General features: G+C 36.0%; 1 protein-coding gene across 1 annotated transcript in view; it reads right to left on the reverse strand.

Annotated features, from left to right (window-relative positions):
• The window catches only part of LOC150092567 (GTP-binding protein 6), a 203553-nt gene that overhangs the window by 85384 nt on the left and 100736 nt on the right, over positions 1 to 17433 (reverse strand). Inside the window, exon 4 of the mRNA XM_090414235.1 lies at positions 14966 to 15071. Coding sequence (XP_090270361.1) covers positions 14966 to 15071 — 106 coding nt within the window. The remainder of the gene's footprint in view (positions 1 to 14965; positions 15072 to 17433) is intronic.

Raw genomic sequence — 17433 nt, forward strand, 5'->3', positions numbered from 1 at the left:
GGAAACAATAGAGTACACTATTTGAGTAAAGACAGTCAAAATGAAATATTGGAAACTTTAAGTAATGCAATCAGGGATACAATTTTATTATCAATTCGAAAATCTAAATATTATTCCATAATATTAGACTGCACACCTGATGCAAGTAAAACAGAACAAATGACCATTATTATTCGCTTTGTTTCCTGTGACAATGGAATTGTCAAGATCAGGGAAAACTTTTTAGGATTTGCAGATATATCAGATTCCACAGGATATGGTTTATGTGCAACAATAGTGGAACTGAAAAAAATGGAATATTCCCATTGAAGACATGTGAGGTCAAGGGTATGACAATGGGGCAAATATGAAAGGGAAAAAATATGGGCTCCAAAATTTGCTTTTGAACAAAAATCCTCAAGCTTTTTACGTGCCATGTGCTGCTCATACTCTAAATTTAATCATTAATGATGTGGCCAAAGTGAATGCATATACAATTAGTCTGCAATCATTCAAGAAATATATAATTTCTTTTCATTCTCTTACAAACGGGCAATCCTTTTAAAGTTCGTAAAAAGTTTAAAATTGAAACAGCCATCAGAAACGTGATGGGAAAGTAAAATTAATGCAACCCGCCCTCTACGATATCAGTTAGGAGAAATTTACGATGCACTTTTTGAAATTTTAAATAATGAAAATTTTAATAAAGAAACTCAGCATGAAGCACAAACATTATGTGCTAAAATGAAGGACTACAAATTTATTTGTTTTCTTATAATTTGGCATGATTTGCTTAACAGAATAAAGCTTGTGAGTAAAATGCTTCAAGACAAAAATATGAACGTTACACTTGCTTTAGAATCTATCGAAAACTTAAAAATATTCTTACAAGAGTATCGATCAGATACAAATTTTAAAGTTCTAAAAACGGCAAAAGAACTGAATGAAGAGGTGGATGGAGAACAAGAATTTAAAACTGGTACAGAAGTTCGATGACGAAAGAAGACATAACAATTTGACTACGAGCATCATGACGAAACCCCACAATCGCCAGAAGATAAATTTAGTGAATGTGTTTTATACACTTCTAGACGTTGCAATGTGTTTGTTAATAGAATGTTTAGAACAACTAAAAACATATTATGATAATTTCAATTTATTGTATAGATTACTACAAATTAATAACAAAGATTTACAAAAAAAAATTGTGACGATTTAGAAATTCTCTTGATGGACAGCGACAATAAAGACGTAAATGCAATAGAACTATATGATGAGTTATGTGCTTTCCGGGATATTTTTCGAAAGGATAATTTAAATATTCAAAACCCTTTCGATATTCTTAATTTTATTGTGTCCAATAATTTATCATTCCCTAACTTTTCAATTGCTTTAAGAATACTATTAACCTTACCTGTTAGTGTAGCGAGCAGTGAACGTTCCTTTTCCAAGTTGAAATCGATTAAACCCTACTTAAGAACAAGTATGTCACAAAAAAGGCTTGTTAGTTTGGCGTTAATAGCTATTGAAAATGATGTATGTGTGGAATTAGACGTTAAGACCATTATTTCTAATTTGGTGAATATGAAATCAAGAACACTAAAATTTTAATAAAAAAATTTCAAGTATATTTATGTAATTTAATTTATTTTCTGTTATTCTGTAAAGATTTTATTTTTTGAATACTTATATTAATATTAATAAAATGTTCTAATTATTATTTCTGAATTCTTTTCTTATTTTCTCATCTATTTTAAGTTTCCTTTATTTTCCTGAAAGATAGTTCCACTTATAAAAATTATTAAAAAATTTTTACAACTTACTAAGAATTTAGTAAAATGCAAAAATTTTTTAAACTTTAGTTCAAATAAATTTTAACTTTAATTAAAATTCATTTTAATTTTGTTAGCAATTTGGGTCGGTGAGAAGGCTATAATCCCTGTATCATTATATTCAACGATTAAAGTGAAGTGGCTTTATCAAAATTTGCTTTAACTTTTGAGAAGTTTTTGAATATTCGGGTTTTTAATGATTATCCTGCCTAGTCAACACCCCAGTTCGTTACATTTAGCGAACCAACGTGTGGCTGTTCTGTCAAAATTTATTTAAGAAATTTAAAATAATTTAAATTTTTATTATCGTAAAAGAACCACACACATCCTGGATCGTTACAGGGGCACTTAGATAGACATTGCATGCGGGCGACAAAGACCCTAGCACCAGCTCTGGTTCTCTATATCTCTACTTGTCAAGTATTGAAAAATTTCTTTTGTGTCAGTCTTCTAGAACCTTTTTAGTAACTTAAGTTGGAGAATATGGGATTGGATTATAAACTATTAGCATGCATAAGAGAATGGTTAACTGACAAGCATCAAAAAAGTGATATATGGAGGATGTTTGTTGTTTGTTTGCAAGATGTAAGTTGACCAGTTATGTATCAGTCCTTGAGCCACTGTTATTCAATCTTTACATTAATGATTTCAGAAGGATTTGACAGGAGACAAAGCTATCTGCTGATGATGAAGACAAGCAGAGTAATCCTTGATAATGCAACTGACATATTACTTGCAGACTGGTTTGAATATGCTGGAATTTTGAGCATCTAAAAATTGCTATCAATGCAAAGTTAGTAAATATAAAGTTATTACTATTATTATACAGATATTTCTGCAGAGTCAGAAGACCCAAAATACATATATTGTGTGAATAATGGTTAGACCCATACTAACCATTATTCACATAATCATTCCTCTTTTTAGTCATTCACTGTCAAAGCACTCACAACTACCTGTGGCAAGCCATTCCGGTCATCCACCACTCTACAGGCAAAAAAATCTAGTTTGCACATTCTTACACAATTTCCAGGGTTGACTCCTAGTTCTCTCTATCTCTACTTGTCAAGTATTGAAAAATTTCTTTTGTGTCACTCTTCTAGAACCCTTTTAGTAACTTATTATTATTATTACACCCTCCATGGAGTCAACAGACTCATCGTAGGAGGTTCATTCAACTGATAACATATTTATCATAGAGAATCTTAAAGTCCTTAACGCTACTTGCATTAACAACACATTCTGGTAATGCATTCCATTCACTGACAATTCTCCATGTAAAAAATCTACTCCTCACACCCTTCTTCACCACATTTTACATAACTTCCAGGAATGACCTCTGGTTCTTCCCCTCTTACCTTCTACTCTTTTTATAATCCCCACTGGATTAATCCAATAAAATCCTCTCACTAACTTAAACATCTCTATCATATCACTTCTCTTTCTCCTATACACCAAACTCTGCAATCCACATTTCTTCAACCTCTCTCCATAGCCACCATTCCAAACTCCTGATATTGTCTTAGTCACTCACCTCTGGACCCTCCATATCCAATGCCTCCACATCACATTGAAAACCAGTGACCAGATCTGAGCACGATAGTCCAAGTGTGTTCTGACCAGTATCTTATACAGTGGCACAACCACTTCCTTATCCTTGCATGTTAGAATACCAGTTATCATAGCAGCACTACAATGTGCAACCTTTGCAACACAAGCAATATGCCCTCTAAACTTAAGTCTACTGTCAATCATCACTCCCAAATCTCTAATCTCGTCCACTTCCTGCAGTACGGCACCATAGATATAGGACACAGCCTTATATTTCTGCACTCCAAAATGCAACACCTTCCACTTATTGATATTAAAACTACGACACTCTTTTGACCAAGTAAAAAAGTTTCTATAATGTCCCTCCTCTTTTCAGCCTATCAACCCAAACTTTGCAACCTGCACATCTTCACTCTATCCTCATAGGAAGGATTCCATAGAAGACCTATCACCAACTTAGTCACTGGTCTTTGAATGCTCTCAATCATCTCCTTATCCCCAAGAAATCCAGGTGACCAAACTGTGCACATTAATCAAGATGTAGTCATATCAGTGGCGCACTCAGGATTTAATCTTGGAGAGGGCCGAGCGCTCAGGATTTAACCTTTGGGGGGGGGTCGAGTTGAGTAGACGTTTTGCGAATACACACTACATATCGCATATGACCTATAACTGAGCATCTGCAGTGATTGCTAATACATAAGTAGCACACAACATAAATAAAATAAATGAATTAGAATTAGGAAAAGATTTTTGGAAATTTTTCTAGTGTTTTTTCCTTTTCTTTGGGGGGTGCCCGGGGCCCCTTGCCCCCCCCCCCCCTCTGGGTGCACCACTGAGTCATATCACAGCCTTATAAAGAAAGAAAATAGATTCACTATCTCAATTTGTCAAGTAATATCCAAGTAATCTTTTGAGCTACTTTGCCAACTTTTGCAACTTCTGGCTTGTATTTGGAGATGGTGAGTGCAAGCAGTGTGAATGAATTCAGAAGAAAATATGACAGCTGGTGTGAATGATGTGTAGTCACTTTTAATGAGTTCCTGACTTCCTGGAGGTCAATGGTAATAATAATAAATGCAGAAACTGCAGGCATTCTTTAAAGTGATTTATTAACAAGGATTATGAATAAACAATACACCAAATTTGCAAATAACCAATCTTTTAAAACTGGAGCAATGATTAATTGACAAATTATTGAAGATAATTACTTTCATGAAGTGTGTGTGTGAGGGGGTAATGGGCAACCAGCAGATGTTGTAAATAGATTATTATTATTAGCACCACACCTCCATGGAGTCAAAAGACAAATTGCAGGAGGCACACAAAAAAGACATGGCAGGAATAGGATTTGAAATCATGTCTCTGAACAGACTGGTATCTTTTATTATTATTATTATTATTATTCAGGCCTCCATGGGGTCAAAAGACTCATCGTGGGAGGTCCTTCCTAAAAACATAAAGTCTGTCAAGATTTATCGAGGGGAGGTCCCCCCTTATGAAAAACACAAAGTCTATCATACCACTACTTAAACTCATTGACCGTTCTCACTCTCACCACTCCATCAGGCAATGCATTCCACGGTTCAACCACCCCCCACGCAAAGAAACCACTCCTCACCCTCTTGCTCACAGTTTCCTTTCCTAACTTCCAGGGATTGCCTCTTGTCATCACTCCTTCCCGCTGTTCAACCAGGCGAAAGAACTCCCCAGTGTCAACCCTGTAACCACCTCTAAACAGTTTAAAAGTCTCAATCATATCACCTCTCCTTCTTCTATCCACCAAACTCTGCAGTCCACATTCTCTCAGCCTATCCTCATAACTATCCTTGTACAGTCCTGAAACCATCTTTGTCATCCATCTTTGTATCCTTTCCACAGTTAATTTATCCCCCTTCAAATCCTGGGGACCAAATCTGAAAACAATAGTCTAAGTGTGGTCTGATCAGAGACTTATACAATGGAATGATAACCCTTTTATCTATGCAGATCAGTGTCCTTCTCATAATTGCAGAAATCCTCTGTGTTACCTTCACCACCTTTGCAATATGTCCCCTAAATTTCAGGTTTCTATCAATCATCAACCCCAGATCTCTTGTCTCCCCTACTTCCTCCAGTATAACTCCTCCCATAGAGAATGCAGCATCCCATTGAGACCTTACATTTTGCTGCATTAAACTGACACCCCCATTCATTTTCCCATCTATCTAGCTTATTCAAATCCTCTTGCAGGGTTACCACATCTGCACTATTACTAATAATCCTCCCCAGCTTCACAACATCTGCAAAGAACTGATTATCCCCTTGCAATCCACTGGCAATGTCATTGATATAAAGGTTAAACAATATAGGTCTTAGTACTGAGCCCTGTGGGACCCCACTTGTAACCCTCTGCCTCCTGGAAACTGCTCCACCATACACAACTCTCTGATACCTATCAGACAGCCAATCCTGAATCCAGTTGACCAATCTGACATCCAGGCCCATGTGCTGAAACTTAAATATCAGCTTATCATGTGGCACCCTGTCAAATGCCTTTGCTAAGTCTAAGAAAATCGCAGTATATGCCTTTCCCTCATCTAATATTCTTGTAACTTTATTATAAAAGGCTAGCATACTGCTAAAACAAGAGTGCCCTTTCACAAATCCATGTTGACTCTCACAGATAACATTACCCTCATCTGCCGAATGCTGTATATGGTCCCTCACTACTTTCTCCAAGATCTTAACAACTACTGATGACACACAGACTGGCCTATAATTAGACACTTCCAGTCTGTTACCACCCTTATGCAATGGCACTATCTTACCTTCTTTTCATTCCCTGGGCACCTTTCTCGCAGCCAGACTTTCATTGAAAAGCCAGGTTCAAGGCACTGTCAGTTCCCTAGCACATTCTCTTAAAACTCGTGGTGAAATACAATCCAGTCCCAAAGCTTTACTGACATCCAGAGTACTCAGTATCTGAAACACACACTCCTCCTGTACCTCTAAACCTCGAATCAGCCCTATCCCTCTAGCATTAAAACTGACTCCTCTAGGATGAAATACTCCAATAAAGTGTTCATTGAACAATTCCGCTATGTCCTCTGCATCAGTCACTCTATTCCCATTTTTAATCCCACAATATCATTCTTCCACAGTCATTTCTCCTCCTACTGGCCACATAGCTAAAAAATTCCCTAGGATTTCCTTTGGATCTTAGGGCCAATCTCCTCTCATATTCCAGTTTCGCTTTCCTTACCACACTAGTCACTCTTCTGGCCTGTGTCTTATATTCTTCATGTATCTTCACTTCACCTGTCTCCTTATATCTCTTCCATAGCCTCTTTTTCGCATGCAATTCCTGTTTAATATTGTTTGTCATCCAATTTACTCCAAATTGTGTCCTCTTCTTCACTCATGGTATACAACTTACCATTGCTTCTAACAAATATTCTTTCACCATTTCCCATGTGCTAATGATATCCCGGCCTTCCAATTCCTCCCTCCATGACACTTCCTGAAGTTGACGTCTAAGACTATTATAATCACCTGCTTTATAATTCTGCATAAGTTCCTGTCTCTTTGATACTCCTGCATGTCTATTCATTTTCCAAGTCAAAACCATATGGTCACTCTCTCCAACACTCGTGAGAGAGATGTCATCTCAGTTATTATCAACTCTTCTGATGCTATAACCAAATCCAAAACTCTTGAACCTCTTGTTCCCTCTGTTACATGTTGCCTAAGACATTTGTCCCTCAAGAATTCTAGAAATTCCATTCCCCTATTGCTACATGCATCTTCCTCTCTCCAATTTATACTACGGTAGTTAAAATCTCCCATAACACTCATTCTTCTTGCACTTGCGAAACTTAACTGTCTAAACATCTCCTGGTCCCCATCCTCTGTGCTCTTGGGTCTGTAGCAACACCCCACTAAATATCCTGCCTTGCCTACCTCTACCTCACACCATATGCTCTCAAAATCATTTGTCTCACTTCCTTCCAAAGCCTCCACTCTTAGAGGACAGGCTATCACTTATCATAAGCAGTATCCCACTACCATGCTTTCCCCTCCTATCCTGACGAAAAATGCTGTACCCAGCGACTTCTATTCCTGTTATTATATCCCCTTCTGTCAACCACATCTCAGTGATCCCAATAACCTTTGGCCAGGCTGATGCTATCGGCGCCACCAATTCCTCTCCCTTATTCCGGATACTCCTGGCATTAGTATAAAGCATATAAATGCCATTTGTTTCTATACCCAGCATTATCCCTTCTAGACTCCACTGGGCTCAGTGTTACCTGATGTCGTCTCCCTTCTCCCAAGTATCCATACCCACAAGAGGCCACCCCTGCTTTCATCCTCCCTGGGACACACTGACTCGTTCAGAACAGCAATCGCTCCAGATGCCTACTCCTTCCTCATTCAAATGTAAGCGTTCTCTCGCATACAATTCCTCTCTTTCCTCAAACGCACTCCAAGCATCCACATATACCAGTCCTCTCTTGTCACATATTCTTGGTATTATGCCATTCAATATCACTGCTCTTCTGCTCAGCTCATCATTATCATACCTAGGCAAAACACACAGTATTTTTCCTATCTCTCTGTCTTCTTCTGTACAACCTCGAGCAAAAATATCATATCTCTCGCTGCCCGACTTACATTACCACTCAAGTCATTTGTTCCTACCATCACAATCATCTCATCCACTCTTTCATCTCTCTTAATTGCCATAGCCACCCTTTCTATTGTTCCTCCTGGCAAACACTTCTCACGCATCCTATTTTGAACACCACGGATCATTGAGTCACCATACATTATACCTCTTACCATTCCCTCTCCTCTACTGCTATTCTCTCTTCTAGCATTCCCATACCTCTCTCTCTCTCTCCTACTGTTTCCATTCTCTCCTCTTCTTGCACTCCCATACATCTCTCTCATTCCGTCTCTCCTACTGTTTCCATCCTCTCGTCTTCTAGCATTCCCATACCTCTCTCTCATTCCATCTCTCCTACTTTCCATTCTCTCCTCTTCTAGCACTTCCATCTCTCTCTCTCTCATTCCCTCTCTTCTACTGTTTCCATTCTCTCCTCTTCTAGCACCCCCATACCTCTCCATACCTCTTCTAGCACCCACATATCTTAATCAATGCTTTTGACTGTTCAGCCACTCTAGATATCAAAGTTAAATCAATAGAGAAATATAAGTAAGCTCTGGATGTATACAAGTAGAAAAAAGGTGCATTCTTTATCATTGTTATTAAGTGCAAGATTATGCATTATGGACTAAGTAAACTGCAGGAGAGTATTAACTTATCCACAGTTTGCTACAAGATAATTACTAAAGACCTAGGGTGATGATAGAGACTTAAAGCTTATGGCCACTCTGTTAATATAGATAAGTCATCACACCAGATAATTGAAATGGTTCAAGAAGATATTAACTTATGCGAATAAAAAAATTATTCTTTCAAGGTACATGGAACTGGTAAAACCACATCTTTAGTACTCAGCTCAAATATATCTGCCTGGGTTTCAGCTGAAAAGATGCATAACAAACATGACAACTGGCATATCGAACTGTGCATATGAGGACAGAGTGAGAGATTGTTGTCTTCAAAGTTGAGTAATAGATGAAAAAGAGGATATATGACAGAAAAATAAGTAGTAATGGGTTACAGTGCACAAACAAGAGATTTACAGTTCACGGCAGGTGTGTGCATTGGCGGGCGGAGATCTCAGGATCAGTGTATGGAATGGGCTACCAGCAGATGTTGTGAGTGCATTTTTAGTTAATGTCATCAAAGAAAGATATAAGGGTTATTTACATACTGTGTGACCTAGGAAGACATCTTCCTTCAATAAACCCTAAAGTCTTTGGAGGAGCCTGCTTAATGATGACAATGACATTTAATCTTATCAAAAGCTTTTTTTTTTCACCAAGTAACGCAATATCATATTAATCATTTCCTTTATCTAACTGAACTGTCAGTTCAATACACAAAGTAAATTACAGAAACAAGATCAATCCTTCCTAAAGCCAGAATAGGAAAATTAGCCACAGAACACAAGAAATTTCAGAGAAATGTGTGGTAGACATAATGATACTTTTTAAAAAAAATGGTTTAACACATATACGGGAAATAAGAATTTCTTAACATCTATATATTTCGCTGACATGAGCATCATTCAGATAGAGAACAAAAGAATTGGTGTCAACATTCAAAATAAACAGGCAGAAAGGCTTATATGTTAGCAGCTTATGCTCTGTTTATCACCATAAGAAGCCTGAATGGCAAAGAAATGGAGCTGCCTGAGGAAATGGATAAGTACCAGATCAATATAATAGGGGAGACTGAAACAAAAAAGACAAAAACTGGTGAGATCTTTCTAAGCAATAAATACAAAATGTTATATTCAGGCAATAATAATCAGGGAAAACAAAGAGTACCAATAGTGTTCAACACTGAATATGAGGCTAATCTGAAGATGGGGACAAATATCAGAATGGGGAAATGGACAATGAGACTTATTTGTGCCTATGGTCCCACAGAAGGTTCTAATAAGGTAGAAATTGAGGAATTTTTTGAGGATTTACAGAAAGCAACTGACACAAAGAAAAAGGAAAAGTTGGTCCTTATTGGGGTCTAAATAGCAGAATAGGAAATGATTATCAGACATACAAAAATATTTTAGGAAAATTTGGAGAAAAGAGCAAAGCTAATAATAATGGTAAATACCTGTTGGATTTCTGCTCAGGACATGGAATGGTTATTACTAACACAAGGCTCCAACATAAAAATGTTAATAAATTCAGATGGAGAGAAGATGCAAGGAATAAGAAAGTCTCATTGACTATGTTATTTTTGATATGTTTTCTCACTGGTGCAGGACACTAGAGTGTACAGAGGATTTGAAATTGGAAGTGATCACCAATTAGTATTGAGCAGGATAAAATTGAATTTCATATTGAAAAGAAGAACATGTAAGAAAGTTTTAAAGTGGATAAAAGTTGAGTAGCACTCAGATGTGAACCGTAGACTAAAATACACAAACATTATTCAAGAAAAAATGAAAGAGTTTGAGAACAGAAACCAAATCTTGGAGATTCAGTGGCAAGCCCTGAAGAAAAATTGATTGATTCAGCCAGAGAGGCATGTGGTGAGGTTGTCTGCAAGGACAGAAAAATGAAAACTCCATGGTGAACACAGAAAGTTAAAGAGGCAATGAAGGAAAAGAAGAAAGCATACCAAAAATTCCTGGCAAATAAGTCAGCTTGTGCTCTTAGAGAATACAGAGACAAATGTAAGAAAGCTAAACACTGTGTAAAACTAGCTAAACAAAAGTCATGGGAAGACTTTGATAAGAACATAGAAAATAAATATCAAGCAGGTGGCAAAATATTCTGGAGACTGCTGAAAAAGTTCAGAAATTGAGGAAAGAGTGCTGTAAAAGGAATCAAAGATGATAAAGGTAACATGAAAACTGGAGAACAAGATATCCTTGATGTATGGAGCAATTATTTTGAAAAATTGCTAAATGACACAAGCGATGACAGCACAGTGGTAAAAAACACTTAACAGGCATGCCATCAAGAATACATATCCATACTTGAAGTAGAAAAAGCCATCAAAAGCCTGAAATGTGGAAAGACAGCAGGAGTAGATGATATTCGACCAGAAATGCTCAATTATGGAGGTATAAAAGTCTTGCAGTGGCTACACTGCACAGTTCGGAAGGTCTGGACAGAGGGATGAATTCTAGATGATTCGAGTAGAACTCTCATAGTACCTGCATACAAAAAAGGAAATGAAACTGAATGTGAGAATTACAAAGGTATTTCCCTACTGAGTGTTCCTGGAAAGATTTATGCAAGTATACTTGCATAAATGAGATGGTTGCATAAGAGAAATGGTTAAGAAGGATTGCAGAAGGGAAGCATCGTGAAAAACAAGCTGGATTCAGGCAAATAGAAGGTTTAAGGATCAGGTTTTACTTAAAAAAGCTACTGTTACTGAGATACAGACCTGCAAAAATGCCTATGACAAGAGCCAAGAGAAAAGCGATTCAAAACACTACAGTATATGGTGTCGATGAGACATCATAACAAACAATACATAGTCTTTATTTGAGTTATATGTCAGCAGTTAGAAATGAAAGAAGTACAGGAAGATGGTTTGAAATTAAATCTGGTGTCAGACAAGAATGTACATTATCCCCTCTTTTATTCATAATCTATATGGATTGCATTATGAAGGAAAGTGGTATTAAACCTGATTTCAAATTAGGAGATGTTAATTTCAGTTCTTTACTTTATGAAGATGATATCATACTTTTAAATAAATCCAGTACATGTTGGCAAGAGCCCCTGACTAAATTGAATAAATGTTGTAATAAATTTGGTATGAAAATCAGCAATAACAAGACAAAGACAATGAAAATATCAACTGCATCATGAATGTTGAACGTATAGAACAAGTAAAACATTTCAGCTACTTAGGCATGATTTTTAGTGAAGATGGCAAATTAAATATGGAAATAGACAACAGAATCAACAAAGTCAGTATGGCAGGAAGTCAAGTGAATAAATTTATATGTGAAATAAGAGAAATTTAAACTTTATTTATTTATTTTATTTATTTATTAAAATTTTATTTATTTTAATAAACATGTGGTCGCAATACCAGAATCTTTCTTTTGAACTGCTAAACCACAGAAACCTATGCCTACAAAGAGAGAAATTTGTCAAAACACTAAATAAGCTGCATACAAGACAGTGTTCAAACCAATTTTAACTTATGGATCTGAGAGTTGGGTTAGAAATAAAACAGTTGTGCAAAGACTAGAGACCACAGATATGAGAATCCGGAGAAAGTTTAGGTGTGTGAATAGATGACATCAATGGCAATATCATATTAAGAATGAGGATTAGAAAAGAAATTGACATTTTTAGCATCCAGGAATGTGTTAGCAGAGCTATTCTCAGGTGGTATGGTCACTTAAACAGAATGGAAGAGGAAAGATTAGCAAAACAAGTGTTCTATGTCAGGTTGGCAGGAAAAAGATCCAGAAGAAGACCAAGATATAGGTGGATTGATATGGTAAAATTGCTATATCAATTTCTCAGAAAACAGAAATAGATCTGATAATGTTGGAGTCTTGACTGATAACAGATTGATTTGGAGGAAGTTGATAGGAAGTTAGTAATGATGTAAGTTCTTTATGTAGTACTATCATAATATCCTGTACACCTGTTGAGGATACATGTCAAGAATTTGATGATGATAATTAATGTTTATTTAAGATATTTCAGAGAGCACAAGGAACAGTTTGTCACATTATTCGAACAGCAACAACAGTGGGACAAGTTTAAAAATTATAATGGACAACACAAGGAACTAAATTCCTAACTGGCACCATCTACTCTTGGATAAGGAGATAGTTAACAAGTATTAATTAATTTTAAAATTACTTCCTCCCAGATGTTTGGTAAATTGATGCAGCCATACTTGAGGTATATAAAACATTTTGAAAGAAAGTAATATATATATAAAAATCATTTACTGCACAATAGTTTCAGGGAAAATATTAAATGAAGTAAGTACTCTTATGCCATTTTTCACATATAACATTTGTTGAAACTTACTTTATTTTTAGAGAGAGTAAACTCGTTTCCATAATGCCAGACTGCTTGCCATAATTGTTAGCATATCTGTTCTCTAACCAACAAGCTGCAGTTTTAATTCAACTGTGGCCATTGATATTTGTGATTGTCTTTAAGTGGGAAATGAAATAAAAAAAGTTCAGTGTTTGTTCTCCAGAACAATGTTTCTGGATTATGTAGAAAATAAATAAGTAAATTATATAAAATTAATAAAAAGAGGAAAATATCCTTTGCTTACTCATTTTAATAATGTAACTCTCACTCAGGAAATGTTTACAATGTTTCCTGAGAAGGTTGTAAACTTTTTATGAGAAGGAATCGCATAAAAAATTATAATTTCTGTCAATCCAAAAACTTTGCACTCTTCTAAGAAGAGCATGCCTCACAGTTTAGTAATCTCTGATATATATATATATACAAAAATAATATATTCCAGAACTTTATACAAAAAATTATATACGAGGTGTGGCTATTAAATGAGACTGGTTGCAAAAACGTGGTTTATTATTACAATTGTACAACTTAATTGTTATCCCCTTCAACATACTCCTCCCCTCTATCTATACACCGTTGCATACAAATTTTCCACTGTTGGAAGCAGTGCTGCAAGTAATCAGGTGTTATCTGCTTCAGTAGCATTGCCATTTTCTCCTTTACCTCATCCACTAACTGAAAATGGGTGCCCTTCAATGCAGATTTCAACGTTGGAAAAAGGTAAAAGTCGCATGAAGCTAAGTGCAGCGAGTAAGATGGATGGTCCAACACTGGGATCTTCTTATCCACCAGATACTGCGTTACAGACAGCACACAGTGGACTGGAGCATTGTCCTGATGGAGAATCCAAGCATTGTTCTTCCACAGATCAGGTCTCTTCTTCCTCACTCACTCATTCTCTCAGCTTAGCCAGAACCTCAAGGTAATAATGTTGGTTAACTGTCTGACTGTCTGGTATCCATCCAACCATTACCATGTAATTGGTACCAAAAAAAAACTTCAGCTCTGACTTGCTCATTCTTGCTTTTTTCATTCTTGGTGATGTGGGAGTTTTCCAGTACGATCCAGAAACAAAGAGACAATCAATGCTGGAAAATTCACGTCTCATCACATGTGATGATCTTCTCCTGCAAGTCCGGCTCTGCTGTCAGCTGTATCATGATGTCAGTGCAAATTTGTTTCCGGAAGTCTTTCTGCTCCTGACACAAGTTTTTTGGAACCATTTTGGAGCAGACTTTGTTCATGTTCAATTGCTCATGCAAAATTTGTCATGCAGTCTCCTTATCAATGTGCACCATGTCTGCTATCATCTGAATGCTTAATCAGCAATTGTTGCAGACAATTTCATTAATTTTTGCAACATTTTGTTCAGTTGCTGCTGTGACAATGCAACCCAGTCATTTGTCATCTTCAACATTTTCTCGATCTTCAGCAAAGCATTTGTGCCAATCGAACATTCACGCACATGACATTACATTATCATCTCCTGCAACAGTTTCAAACACTTAGTCAGCGATTTCTTCAATTTCACAAGGAATTGGAGATTAATGTGATGCTCGAGATTAATGTCAAACATTATTCCAGCAAAGCGACTTCACACCTGTTTCTTTTATAACTGCCTACAGACTAACTACGAGCGAGAGCGAACAATGCTTATCTCAACTGCTTCTAGAACCTTCAAGTTCATTCACAGCACAAGCGCATCCCACTGCTATGAGTACACGATTCACAGTGCACCTTGTCTTGTTATTTAATAGCCACATCTCATACAGTATTTTATACACAGAGTGATCCTTCAATTATCAAAATGTGTTTAGAAATTAATTTCTGGTAAACTGAAGATGTGGTTATTTTGTAAGTAGTATAATTGAGAGATCACTCTATACTACAACATTTTGGGAGCCTCTGGTATATATATATATATATAATATTTTTCAAATCCACAAATTTACCATATATAAACGTTGCTTGATCTCCATGAATGTTTCACCAGAACCACGACTACGTTTTTGGCCACCTTGCTGTATTTTTCCGTGTTGCAGTTCAGTAATCCTTGCTCTTCATATTAATATTATTAATCAAGTTATTATTATAATCAAGTCATAATATTATTAATCAATTATAAATGTATATAAGTAACTTTTAAAAATTAAAACATAAAAACATTACTGTTTTCAATGCATCTTTTTATGAATTTATTGATTATATTTTTCATTAATATCAAAATATTAATCAATAATATAAGGTGAATTTAGATTGTACAACTGAATGAATAAGCAGTTAAACCATATTCAACAAATAAAATTTGACCCCCCCCATCCCAAAAGAAAGCCATATAAACTCAAATAGCCATTTTTAGTTTGCTAAAATGGCTGCTTAAACATCTATGTCTTATATGTAAGATTTGATCTCACAACCATTTCAGTAGCTAACCATATCTGCCAAAAGTATAGTGCATTTGACTTACTTTATTGTAGCTAAGAGGAAAAAGAAGTAATGCAATTCAGACAGTAATCCTTCAATATTCAGAATGTGTTGAGAAATTACTTTGCTGGTTAAATGATAGTACCGATACATAGCTGTTTCAGAGTCAGACGACTTGCTAATCCATTCAAAGCCTGTTTAAACTGAGGATGTGATTATTTGTAGGTTGGATAATTGAGAGATTGATGCCAAATTTTGGGAACCTCTGGATATAGAAATATATATTTTTCAAATCAATAAATTTACTATAAATAAACACTATTTGATCTCAGAATGTTTGTTTCACCAGAACCACAGTTATGCTTTTAGTCACCGTTAAGGGAGGTGGGGAGAGGAGAAAGTGAGAAATATTCAAGAACACAGGTCACCTTGAAAGCTGTATGGAGATGAAGTGAACAGGAAAAAAAAAAAAAAAAAAAATCAATGACATGCAAAAATGATTGGATTATAGATTTTTTTGATAGTGAATTTTGAGAAGGACTTCAAAACTGGTCTGTTTAAATCCTGGACTGTCCAACTGAACCATTTAAATCCTTTAATTGATCCAGTCATGGACCAGACCAAAATTAATTACTCTTTCTCTATCAAAAATGTTCCTTAAGTAGCCCAAGAGAAAGTAAATTTTTTCCTTTTATTCATCCATGTTCTTATCTAAAGGTCAATGCAATGAAGTATTTCATTCTGATACACACATGAAACTTCAGATTAAGCTTTCCAGCAATCTGAATGAATCATACCAAGATGTGTCTTTTGGTATTTTATGTATTCAAATATATGAGAATTTAATTTGAAAAAAAAAAATAATTAATTAAATTTTAAAAAAAATTAAAAAACAAAATAATTATCCTTTTTCCTTTTCCCTCACTAATGCATTTATATCTTCTAAATAATATATGAAACCCATTATAAGGTTGGATGGAATGAATAAAGCGCAGAGGAGCAATAAAATACAAATTTATTAGAACCTATTTCATCTCTACCACAGAGACATCATCAGGGATACAAACTCAAAATTGTAAATGCACAGACAAAAAACAAACACACAAAACAATAAGTAGAAAAATCAGATTAAAAGCATAAAGTCTTATTAGGGGGTGCTCTCTATGGGTGCTGCTGAATAGCTTGAGATGTTGGACAGGAGGCTTAAGAATTAAAGCTTCCCATAAATTTAGCAACCATATTTATCAAGATTAGCTGGTTTAACAAATTTGCTGCTGATTCTAAGAAATGTCTTTCAAGTTTATATTTGTTGCAGTGAAGAATAGTAGTTTTTTCACATTTGATTCTGTGCAAGGTATCCAGAACATAGCTAGACCAGACTGACCACAGTTATGGTGGCAGATGTATTTCTTGTGTTCTTCTAGGGAGATCTTCCAGTGTGACCATAATAATATAATTTGCAAGAACAAGGAACCTTGTGTTATCAAACCCTTGTCAACAGAGTCACCAACCTCTGACTTCCCTTTCAGCTAAACTCTGCTTTATTCACCAGAACTTCCTGTCCAGTGTTTCCTATCCTATCCTATTTTTCCTATCCATCCCTTAGGATGGGTTGAGTCCTCTCTAATAAGAGGCTTAAGATGAATTAATGCAGCCAGTTCCTCACTCCTCTGCTGAATCTCCTAAGGGCTATATTAATAACTGTAATCTGAATGTGTTTTTACTGGGCCAGTTTGCTTGTTCTGGGGGACGAAAAACCTGAGTTTCCGGGTGGAAAAAACCCGTACCTCCATATGAGGATGGCTAACTCACCTTTCATCAAAAGAGACCAGATAAAGGTTCCTCACATCATCATCACTGATGGGAATCAAACCCAGGTCTTTCCGACCAAAGGCTTTGTCTATATCGACTGAGCTAAGAAGGCTCTGTCCAGTGCTTACAATGCTAAAAATATTAACATATTTAGCATTAACAAACCTCTCTGTTCCAGGTGTTC

The sequence above is a fragment of the Typopeltis vanoorti genome, chromosome 25 (assembly GCF_054136105.1).
Source record: "Typopeltis vanoorti isolate ZY-2024b chromosome 25, IOZ_Tvanoo_1.0, whole genome shotgun sequence".
NCBI lineage: Eukaryota > Metazoa > Arthropoda > Arachnida > Uropygi > Thelyphonidae > Typopeltis > Typopeltis vanoorti.